Source organism: Furipterus horrens, unplaced genomic scaffold, assembly GCF_987537825.1.
Source record: "Furipterus horrens unplaced genomic scaffold, mFurHor1.1.pri manual_scaffold_7, whole genome shotgun sequence".
Taxonomy (NCBI): domain Eukaryota; kingdom Metazoa; phylum Chordata; class Mammalia; order Chiroptera; family Furipteridae; genus Furipterus; species Furipterus horrens.
In genome coordinates, this window is record NW_028327177.1 from 130,670,106 (window position 1) to 130,682,671 (window position 12,566).

At 40.4% G+C, this 12,566-nt stretch overlaps 1 protein-coding gene across 2 annotated transcripts in view; it reads left to right on the forward strand.

Moving 5' to 3' along the window:
• Positions 1–6,431: 6,431 nt before the first annotated feature.
• The window catches only part of FBXL2 (F-box and leucine rich repeat protein 2), a 43,740-nt gene continuing 37,605 nt past the window's right edge, over positions 6,432–12,566 (forward strand). For both annotated transcript variants that reach the window (XM_090283042.1, XM_090283043.1), the window contains exon 1: positions 6,432–6,490. In XM_090283042.1, coding sequence (XP_090139168.1) covers positions 6,488–6,490 — 3 coding nt within the window. In that variant the 5' untranslated portion in view covers positions 6,432–6,487. The remainder of the gene's footprint in view (positions 6,491–12,566) is intronic.

The window sequence follows — 12,566 nt, forward strand, 5'->3', positions numbered from 1 at the left end:
TTCGCAGCTGAAGGGTCCAAGGGAAAGACGGAGTCAATACAGCTTGGCTTCAGGTGCGCCGCAGGAGTTGCCGGTGTTGACTACAACGTCAAACCGCCTTAGGGACTCCGGCTCCGAATTTTCTGTCGGGGTTTACTCCCTTAGCCTTTCCCCTGAAGAGGTATGCCGCAAGGCAGCGGAGGTTTTTTGGAGTCAGGGTTTTCCTTCTCTGATGTGCCCTGACTGGAAGATCGAACCAGCGACACTTAGCTCGCAGGCCGACGCTCAATCCACTGAGCCAAACCAGCCAGGGGTCAAGCAGCTAATAACATAATGAATATTGTTAGACTAGGACCCATGGAAGGGCAGGGGTTCAAAGAAATGATCCTGGTGATTAAAGTCTCTTTTCCCCTGGGGGATAATGGACTCATTTTAGAGGGGACTGTTAGGAGGTCGAGAAATTGAAGATTCTTTGGAGAGCCTTGTCAGGCAAAGGAAATAGGAACAAGAAGGTTTATCCGAGAAGGGGCGTTCCTTTGCTTTGTGTTGGGATCTCAATGCACCACATAAGTAATAAGGTTATACAAGAAAAGGCAAGTTCTTGCAGAAATTGCAGCTCAGCTTTGAATCATTTTAGTCCCTGAATTTGGCTGAAGGTTAACTCATATTACTTGGCCAAATGTGGTGAGTGATTACCATAAATAAATAAAAATTTCTCTTGAGGAAGAAAACATCATTTTGGAGAACAAATGACTCTACAGACAATTTTGCAAATACATATTTGGCCTACAATTAAAATTAAACAGGCACACAAAAGATAAAAACAAAAAAAGAAGAAAAACAAAAGCAGAAACAGCAAATGATAAAAAGAGAACCACAACAAAACCAGATATTGGCGTTGTCAAATACAGACTTTAAAATGACTATATGTTATATGCAGGGAGATAAAAGACAAGCTTGAGAAATCTGGCAGAGAACTAGAAACTATAAAAATTTCAAAAATGTAAAGTCTACAACTAAAAAGTATAACTGAAATGAAAAACTCAGTGGATATTTTTAATAGCATATTAAACATTTCTGAAGAAAGATTTAATGAGCTGAAACATATGTTGAAAAGAAATATCTAAAATGAAGCACAGACAAAAGAAGATATATAAAAGAAAAAAGAAAATTACAGATACAGAGAATTATGAAAATCAAACATGTGATAACTGAAGTGTTAGAAGGGAAGGAGAGTAAGAATGGGGCAGAAATTTTGAAGAGATCATGGCTGAGAATTTTCCCCAATTGTTAAAAGGTATCAAACCACAAATAGTAGAAGACAAACAAAGACAAGAAGGCTAAATAGAAAGAAAGCTATACTTAAGCACATCACAGTAAAACTGCTGAAACTCAAAGCCCTCCCCGCCACTCCCTCCAAAAAAAAAAAACTTAAGGTACTAAGGAATAAAGAGAGATTACCTGCAAAGGGGCAACAACAAAACTTACAGATGATTGCCTGTGGAAACAATGAAAATCCAAACACAAAATAACAATATATTTCAATTACAGAGACCGAATGACTGCCAACATAGAATCCTATGCTCAGTGAAAATGTCCTTTGTGAAGGAAGGCAAAATAAGGACCTTTTGTGTTCAGACATACAAAAGCCTCAGAACACCAGCATACTCACATTAAAAGGAATACCGAAGGTGTTCTTCTGGAAGAAGGAAAATAATCCATAAAGGAGTACTAGAGATACCGGAAAGAATAAATATTAATAAACAGGTAAATACAGAACATCATTGACTGTATAAGACAACAACAGTCAGATCTAATGGCATTTAAAATGTTTAATAAACCAAAATACAGGCAAACAGCCTATAAGTTGGGAAGAGAAAATGGAGTTAAGATGTTCTAAGGTCTTTGTATTGTCCAGGAAGGGGTGTGCCATGGACCAAATGTTTGTGTCCCTCCCCACCCCCCAAAATTCATATGTTGAAATCCAAACCCCCAATGTGATGGTATTAGGAGATGGGGCCTCTGAGAGGTAATTAGGCCATAAAAGTGGAGTCCTCATGAATGGGATTAGTGCGCTTAAAAAAGGGACCTCGGAGAGCTCCCTTGTCCCTTCCAGCTTGTGAGGACACAATGAGAAGACAGCAATCTGCAACCCGTAAGAGGACCCTCACTGGAACACAACTATGCTGGCACCCTGACCTCAGACTTCTAGTCTCCAGAACTAGAAGAAACAAATTGTAAGAAATAAATTTCCATTGTTTATAAGCCACTCAGTCTATGGGACTTCGTTATAGTGCATCTGAACTAATGAAGATGGAAGGAGGAGGTATTAAGATTAGACTTTGAGGACATCTGATGTCAACCAAGTTGGAATATGTCTACTACAGACTATGATTTATTGCAACAAAATACTGTGAACAGAATAGAAAAAGCAAGTATGAAAGAACTCTGAAAAAGCATTGGATAAAGTTCAATATACAGAGGTGGGCAAAAGTAGGTTTATGGTTGTGAATACACAAAAGTTTATTCTTGCATTATTATTTATTAACTATGATATTATTTATTTGTATTATAATTGTAAACCTATTTTTACCCACTTCTGTATATTCAATAAAACAAGACAGAACAAAAAACCAAAAAATTTCCCAACAAATTAGGAATACAAGGCAAGTTCCTTATTTAATAAAGACACCTGCAAAAAATCTACAGCTAACATCATGCTTTATGATGAGACAGTGAATGATTTCCCCCTATAATCCAGAAATCCCAGTCCTGAGTTAAAAGTTAATGTTCACACAAAAATCTGTATGTGAATGTTTATAGCAGCTTTATTCCAATTTGCCAAAAACTGGAAACCCAGATGTTTTCCAACAGGTGAATGGATAGAAACATTGTGGTATGTCCATACAGTGGAATACCACCTAGCAATAAAAAGGAAAGAACTATTGATTCACATAACATGGATGAATCTCAAATATACTTTGCTAAGTGAAAGATTGAAAACTTTATACATTGTATGATTCCACTTATGTGATATTTTGAAAAACACCAAGCTGTAGAGATGAAAAATAGGTAATTGCTAGGGGGTAGATGTGGGAGAAGAGGTAACTATAAAAGGGTAGAAAAAGGGTGTTTTGGGGATGATGGAACTAATTTACTTTCTATGTCTATAGATTCTCTTCCCCTCCACAGAGCTCTCTCTTGTTTATTGTTGAAGGCTGCAGTTGTCCATTTCGTGACTTTTCCACACTACTTTTGGGAAGACTGTATTCCTTGTTAGGTATGCTCACTGAAGTCTCTGTTCTGTTTTCTCAGCAGTCAGTTAGTAACTGGAAGATCTTTGCTTAAATGCCTGAAGAAAAAACTCCCTTAGTCTTTGCATACTGGCTGTGAGCTAGGATACTCCTTCAATGCTAAGCCAAGCTGACTACAACTCTGCCATACTCTGTACCACCTGCTCATTGTGGAGTCCAAATATCAGCCAGAGGTGTAAGTCTCAGGTCATCTCAGGTCGTTTCCGAGCATGCGTCTGGCTGTGGGCATGCACATTGTACTCCAGCTTCCCAGTGCGCTTGGTATCCTTCTACAGCTCTTATTCCCCCAAGAATCTTCCTCACCATACCCAGGCTTTTGGGTCTGCCTGTTTGCCTCATCCTTCATTTCTTGCCCCAAACAGCAATGAGCAGCATATATTTTTAAATGTTTCCATCAGATACCACCCAGAAAGCTGCTTGCATCTGATGGGGCAAAATAAAGTCAGTCTCTGTGCTGGTCCCGTAGGGAACCACCAGACAGGTCAAATGTGTGAGCACAATGTTTCAGAACAAGGTCCATATTGATTTCCCTGGTACCTGTAAGCAGTATCAGGAACACAAGCCTTTGTCCACAGGCTGCTGAGAGTTGATGATTAGGGAATGCTAGGCACCTAAGCAAAAGATACGTAGTGTTTCTTACCAAAATTCGACTGCCTTTTTCTTCATCAAGCACTGCCATTCGATTAGATTCTAAAGCTCCAAAGAAGTTAATTCTGTCAGTTCTTGCCACCTTAATTCTTACCGGGGAGACCTGTTCTTACAAGGGACCAATTCCTGCAAGGGACCAATTCTTGGAGCTCCCTACTCTGCTAATTCCATGATGCCACTTATGTTGCAAGTTCTTTGGAAAAGTTTGGTTCTGTGTAGTAAATCTAAAGATGTACAAACCAGCAGTTCTGCTCCTTGTTATTCCCCTAGAGCAGTAACTCTCAAAAGAGGCGATTTTGTCTTTCCAGTAAAATTAGGGAATGCCTGGAGACATTGTGATTTTCACAAGTGGAGGCACACTACTGGCTTCTAGTGGGTAAAGCGATGGACACTGCTCAACATCCTGTAAAACATTGGATAGTCCCCTCCCCCCATACACATCTACAACAAAGGATTATCTGGCCCTAAATGTCAAAATTGCCAAGGCTGAGAAATCTTCATCTAGAGCAATGAGTGCTCATGTGTGCAAGGAGAATGCATATAACTGTACAGTATTGTTTATAATGGTCCTGAACAGGAAATGACCCAAACAACCTAAATGACCATCAACATGTGAACGGACATATTCTTGTATATACATTCAGTGGAATACTTTATAGCAATTAAAATGGATGAACTGTAAACAATTATAAAAAGAAAGCAAGGATATGTTTTATATAAATATTAAGAGAATGGTCACTTGGAAAGACAGGGCTAAGATTAGGAAAGAACCCATGTAGTCTTCTGGGTTTCTGGCAATGTTCAACTTCTTAAATTGGTGTTTACATGGGTGTTCACTTTTTAAAAACTGTACATTAATATTTTATTACTTTTATGTTTATCTCATAATAAAACAGATAAAAGCTGCCATAATTACAGTTTTTCTTCTATTACACTTCCTACTCTGACAGGTCATGTTTTTATTTGTATCTTCCAACTGACCATCCAGTCCTGGGATACATGGCCATTCATTCATTCAATCAATCTATCAATCAATCAATATTTATTAAACATCCACTGTAAGTCAGGAACTGTTCTAAGCACTAGGAACACACAGATGGAACAAGGCAGACATCTTGTATTTCCAGGGTGAAGAGACAGGCAGTAATTAATATACCAAAAAAATTTCAAGATCATTTCAAGGAGTACAAAATATATTGAAAATAAGACAGCTGTTAAGAGAGGGTGACTGGGGTGAGCAAGGAAAACTGGGGTGAGATACTTTAGACTGTGTGGTCAATGAAGGCTTCTGTGAAGATGATATTTGAGGAGGTAACTGACTTGCATCAAGTGAAGGAACGGAGGGACACTTTCAAATAAAGGGAGGAGTTTGACATGTTTGAGGAACCTTGGGAAATAAACATGGTTAGTGTGCAGTGAATGAGGGAAGGGTGGTAGGAGATGAGGTTAGTGCCGTAGGCCAGGACCCCATCACGGAGCACCTTGTAGACCATGGGAAGAGTTTGGATCTTCTCCCTAAGTGCCACGAGAAGCTGCTGGAACACTACTGTCGTGTAGACCATAGGAGGGAAGGCAGGTGGCATGGAGACTCATGCACACAACAGATGATGGAGGCTGTGATAGTGAGAAATGGATAGATTCAGGGTTTTAGAGTCAAGAACATTTGCTAATGGATCGGCTGTGGGACGTGAGGAAGGGACAGACTCAAAGGATAAATTGTGGATTTTTCTCCTGAACAGTTAGGGTGATAGTGGGAACATTTGCTGGGATGAGGAAGACTGGAGAGTAAGAAACTCGGATCAAAAGTCTCATTTGGGCTTTATTAGGTTTGAGATGCCTATTAGACATTCAGGGGGAAATGTCAGATCAGCTGTTGATGATGTCTCTTCTTCACAGACTTAATGGGCTAGGTTTTGAAGTTCGCTTCAACCATATAAGAAATGTTCAACAAATTGCCAATTGATTTAATAAATTAAGAGTGTACACACACAACGCTATTCCATGAAGTGACAATCAAAGATAAATTTTAATTGAAGAAGTAGATTATAAAAGTGCATAAGGTTTGCTTCCGTTTTTAAGACTACAGTATAATATATATTTTGTTGGAAGCTTGGAAGCAGATAAACTAGAATACGCACAGTGGTTACCTGGGGTGCTGGTATTTGGCGGATTCTTTTCTTTTCAATTCTTGTTTTACCTGTGTAAGCTGTTTCCTTAAATAGAGAATCCATAAAGGGCTTTTCTAGCTGGGCGGTCCGCTGCTTGGTTATCCGTCAGGTGAGGGATGTCAAGGTGATCTGGGTGATGATGGACCAGGTGCCAACTAGGGAAAGCGAAGAGGCCCCGCGCAAGAGTCCGAGTTTGAGGGGCAGAGGGGGCGGTCCAAAGGGCACCACGCCTTTGTGTCATGTGCTCGCCATCCGCCAATGGTAGTCTCCAGAGCCCACCTTGGGGACGGGGCGGGGCACCCAGCTGGCGTCACCAGGACAACGGGCGTTGCCTGCGCCTTCTGACTCGGCTGTGGGTGCGCTGGCGGCTCTTCGGCCATGGTGAGTCTGGGGGCCGCGCCGGTGCGGCCGCCCCGCCCTTCCCGGCGCTGGCCGTGTCGCTGGGCAGCCGCCTGCTGGGTTACAGCGGGCGGCGGCCGGGGCGCGGAGAGGCCGGGCCGCGGCCTGCGGGGCTGCCGGGCTGGGCAGGGCTGGGCGGGCCCCTGGGAGAGGGAAGCCTGGAGGACGCGGAACGCCCGCCTGCCCTGGGCGACCGTGACCCAGCTTTCTCTGCCGTTGAATGTCTGGGTCACTGCTGGGATCCCCCCTCCCAGTGGACCGCCGGACAGCGTGACGCTCTTTGGCTGTGGCGAGCCTGAGAAGCCACCCAGAGAGGGTGTGGTCAACAAAAAAAGCATATGGATCAATATCGTATATATTTATATTAGCACTATGTTTATTGCAGCCTGTGTGCTGCCTGTCTTGTTTCTGTGTGCCTGTCTTGTCTTATATGTAAGGAATATATAAAACGTGTGTATTTCTTTCAAATTCCCCCTTCTGGAAGATTTTTTAGCATGTGGAAATTTAAATTTGTAATTTTGGAGAGTTCCCTCTCCTTTTTTAAAAAATGGGGGTAGGAGGTTTTTATGTGGATGCAGCACCCTCAGGATTTCATAGTACATTACCTTAATTCAGTGAACTTGAGAGGGGGCATACCCCCCCGGCCCCCATTAAGCTCATCTTTTGAAACCTGACTTGAAGACTCAGCTGAGATGTTGACTTTAAATAGACAGGACTCAGGAAACTGCCAACCAAAGGTGTGTTTTCTCCAGAGGCCTCCGAAAGGTGTGAAAGGAGTAAGGAGCTGGACTCTCCACGTGGGGACACACCGATGGCACAGAATATTTGAGAGGGGTCAGGGTGGGTAATAAGGAAACCCCTATTTTTAAGAAATTAAGAAAAAAAAAAGTAACACAAATAATTTAGTATAGATTCGTGGAGGTATGAAGTTGAGAATGCAGGGTGTTCCCAAGTGCCAGTTGGCCTCGTGGAGAGAAAACCGGGCCGTTTGGAACCCTGGCTGGCTCTGTCTTTTCTTACTAAGGAGAGAGGCACAGTAGGAAGAGAATGTGGATAATCTGTAACTCTCCCTGACTCTGAAAAAACAACTGCCAGTTGTGTGGCTTGTTGATAACATGACAAGAACGTCACCTACAAATCACAGCAATGTCGTCTTTATTTTGTATTTCTTTTTAATTCGGAACTGCTGGAAAGGGACAAATTAATGGAGCCAGCAAGAGTTTCAGAAAGTGAAATTTACAAAACTAGTGTTTTAAATATTGCAATGACTTACCTTTACATGCTATATATGAGAAAAGCCCTTGCAGTTACGGCAAGGAGAAAGGAAGAATATTCAGGATTAATTTTCAGAGCTCTCTGAAGTCTCACATTCCTCCTGTTGTCCATTTTCTTTCTCTTCTCCTTCCTCCACCCCTTTCATTCTGACGCACAGTCCACCGTGATCCACTTCTGAATTTACTCTAAAATAAAAACATTTTACTGTAGTTGTGCACTTGTGGTCGCTTTGCTGAACTTAGAAATGCTTTGCTTTTGGTCCATCGTTAAACATTAAGAACTTATTTCATGGAAGGGAATCAACTGAATGAAAAGCTGATGTCTGGACTCCAGGGGAGGTGGGGAATGAATGGTCAGTATAGGAGGGGGCATGAGGAGGCTACCCGTATAATCCCCAAAACTGTATTCAAGATCATAACATTATCCTTCATTCAATGCTTGAATTTAAACATACAGCTTTAGCAGTTGATACAAATGACTTTTCACATGAACTTTGGAATTCTTTAACTTTCTCTGTGAAAATTTCTCCCATTAAGCCACTTGTGTCTGTCACCTTTATAACAGTAATGACAGCTGACATCTATGTGTGAGACATTTTCTTAGCACCTTTATGTCTTATTTAACCGTCACAACAACCTGATGAAGAAGATGCCATTTCCCCATTTTAGAGATGAGGACATTAAGGCACAGAGAGGTCGTGTAACTTGCCCTGGTCACGCAGCTGGTAAATTGAGCCCGGTTTCAAAACCAGGCAGTTTGTCCCAGACCCTGCTTATATAAACACTGGATTAAACTAATGTATAAGGTATCATTATATGTTCCCCAGTATATTTGCCACATACATGTTAGGAAATTTGGATTTTAATAGGTGCTCCAGAACAAAGTAGGCATGCCCAAACTTCCCTCCCCTTCCTTTTCTCTCTTCTCTTTCACAAACATGAAATGAAGAGGAATTGATGAAGACAGATTATTAGATTAGGGCTCATACTCATGGCTGTAATAGCATTGAAAATTTCTCCTGTCATTTCAATTTGTGTTCAGGAATTGACATCTACTTTTTGTGAAGCAGAAAGGCCAGTGCTTCACATAAAGCCACTTAGACTTGGGGGATGAAACTTTAAAAAATAAAATTTTATTTTCTGAGATTTTTCCTAATATTAATTTTTACATTTATTTTAGTTGTATGTTCTAAAATTGTTGCAAAAAGACAGCAAATCATTGTTTAAACTTTAATTCGTATGGATCAAAATATACATTAGGATACTTATTGCCATCAAGTTTTTGTTACTGCTTACTACTTTAGCTTGTAAGGCAGCTTTATTTTTTGGAACTATAAAATAACGTCATATCACACACTTTTCCTATTTTCATTCATCCTCTTGGACTTTCCCCCATTTTGGCATTTCTCTTTCTATAATGGTGTTGGGAAGTACAAGGTGAGGAAAAAGCTTTAAAGTATATCCGAGGTCTACAGACAGTTTTGGTCTAGTATTTGCCATCACATGATATAATCAAGAGAGCCTCTATAATGAGATCTGTGTTAACAGATTGTGAAAAGAAGAGGTTTCTCTATTAATTTTTTTTAACACTTGACAATGTTGGTCTCCCTTTTATCTGTACTGGGGTTGGAACATAGTACTTAATTGTAGTAATTCTCTTTCATAGAGCCTTTAACTGTGCCTAGTTTTTGGTTGATCACATCTCATTTAATCTTTCCAACATTCCTAGGAGATTGGCATTAGACCCATTTAACACTCTCAGGTTGATTAGGTAATTTGCCCAAGGTCACGCAGTTGATGAGAGGAAGAGCCAGGATTTGAACCCAACTGGTCTGTCTTCAAAGTCTGGCTTCTTAACTATTACCCCAGGGCTTCTTTTCAAACCGAAGATTATGCCCAGTGCCTGGTGTGAATATACTGCACCAAGATTAAGAGTCTCAGTGTCTTATTAGTTGAACTAGCAAGCTCCTTTTTATTTTATGACACACTATTTGTGCTGTCGATAATGACACCCTACAGGATTATTTGACTTTTTTTCCTTCCAAGTGCAGACAACCAGAGCTCAGCTATGAACAGCCAGGGGTTGAATGGCACTTGACCTTTGCCTTCCCTATGTCATTTTGTATATCACTTGTATCCCATAGTGTCTACCTGGGCCACTGCCATGTCCAGCACTAGGGTGGCCACGAAAAAGATGGGACTGGGGCAGAGGAATCTTAAGAAAGCAGAACAGCATAGTCATTGGCAAAGTTTTCGTGGCGTCAGAATCATGCAATATGTGGCCTTTTGTTTGTGTCTTCTTTCATGCGACATAGGATTTTTCAGGTTCATTTCCTTTTGATTGGTGAATAATTCTCCATTGTGCGGACATACCACATTTTGTTTATCTGTTCATCAGCTGATGAACATTTGGATTGTTTCCACGTTTTGGCTATTGTAAATAATGCTGCTGTGAACATTCATGGACAAGGTTTTGTATGGACACATTTTCATTTCTTCTGGGTAGTTAACCATGATTGGAATTGCTGGTTCATATGGTAACTCTATGTTTAACCTTTGAGGAACTGCCAGACTGTTGTTCAAAGTGGCTGTTTTGGAACTATTTTACATTCTGACCAGCAGTGTGTGGGGGTCCTAATTTCTCCACATTCTTGCCATCATGTATTATAATTTGTCTGACTTTAGCCATTTTTGTGGCTGTGAAGTATCTCGTGTTTTTGTTTTGTACTTCCCTAAGGACTAATGAATGGTATTGAACTTTTAAAAAAATGTGTTTATTAGTGATTTGGATATCTTTTTTGCAGAACTCTCTAATCAAATTCCATGTCCATTTGTAAACTGGTTTATTTATCTTTTTATTGTTGAATTATGAGAGTTTTTATGTGGATTCTGGATATAGCCCTTTTATCAGCTATGTGATTTGCAAATATTTTGTCCTATTTTGTGGGTTTTCTTTTCATTTTCTTGGTGATGCCCTTTGAAGCACAGAGGTTTTTGATTTTGATTAAGTCCAATTTCTGTTTTATCTTTGGTTGCTTGTATTTTTGGTGTCATATCTTAGAAACGATTACATAATTCAAGGTTACCAAGATTTATACTTTTGTTTTAACGATTGTGGTTTTAACTCATGTGTTCACTTAGGTCTTTAACCAATTTGGGGTTAATTTTTTATGTCATGTGTGGTAGGTGTCCAACTCTGTTGTTTTGCATGTAGATACCCGGTTGCCCTGGCACCATTTGTGGAAAAGACTGTTCCTTCCCCCGTTGAATTAGCTTAACATACTTGTCAAGACTCAGTTGCCCATAAATAAAAAGTTTATCTCTGGACTCTCAATTCTGTTTCATTGATCTATTCTATCCTTATGCCAGTACCACAGTGTTGCAATTACTACAGTTTTGCAGTAAGTTTTGAAATCAGGAAATACGAGTTCATTTTCTTTTTCAAGATTACAGTTATGCATTGCGTAGTGATGGGGATACATTCTGAGAAGTGCATCATTAGGCAGTTGCATCACTGTGTGAACACAGGGTGAACGTACCCAAATCTAGATGGTGCAGCCTCCCACACACCTAGGCTCCGTGTTATACCCTGTTGGTCCTGGGTTATAAGCCTGTGCAGCATGTCACTGTACTGAATTCTGTAGGCAACTGTAACACGATTGGAAGTATTTGAGTATCTAAACATAGATAAACATGGAAAAGGTGCAGTAAAAATACAGTATAAAAGCTCTGACTGGTGTGCCTCAGTTGGTTGAGCAGTCCCACAACGGGAAAGGTCACTGGTTTGATTCCTGGTCAGGGCACATCCCTGAGATGCGGGTTCGGTCTCTGGTCAGGGCATGTGCGAGAGGCAACTGATCGGTTTCTCTCTCTCGCGTTGATGTTTCTCTCCCTCTCTTCCCCTCTCTCTAAAAATAAATAAATAAAGTCTGAAAAGATGTACGGGATATAAGATAACAATAGGACGGACGTACAGGGCACTTACCAGGAATGGAGCTTGCAGGCTGGCAGTCGCTCTGTGGGTTGGAACGGTGACTGAACGTGAAGGCCTGCGGCGTCACTGTAACACCCCTGTACACCTGATAACCACCGTACAGTCTCATCACCACCAACACGAGTAATGCGTCGCACCACGATGTTACGATGGCTGCATCTCTAGGGCGGTAGGAATTTTCCAGCTCCGTTAGAATCTTATGGGACCACCATTGTACGTGCACTGCTGCTTCATTGGCCGAAGCATCGTCATGCAGTGCTTGACTGACTTCATTTTGGCTCTTCCGGGTTCCTCGCATTTCCATATGAATTTTAGGGTCAACTTTAACATTTCTCAATAAAAAGGCAGCTGGCAGTTTAACAGAGCTTTCATTAAAGTTATGGATCAGTTTGAGAAATGTTGCTAACTTAATACTCTTAAATCTTTGAATTCATGAATGGGATGTGAGTATATTTGTCTTTTTAAATTTCTCTCAACAATGCTTTGTGTAAGTTTTCATTATATAAGCCTTGCACTTCTTTAAATTTTTTCATAAGTATTTTATTCTTAATGCTTTTGTAAATGAGATTTTTTAAAATGTCAGTTTCAGGTTGTTCATTGCTAATATATGGAAATACAATTTTTTAAATATAAATATACTGTATATTTGTATATTGTATCCTGCAACCTTGATGAACCCCTTGATTAGTTCTAATAATTTTTTTTGTGATTTTGAAAGAATTTTCTATATACAAGATTGTCATTTGTGACAACCTTTCCTTTCCGATCCAGATGCCTTTTATTTATTTTC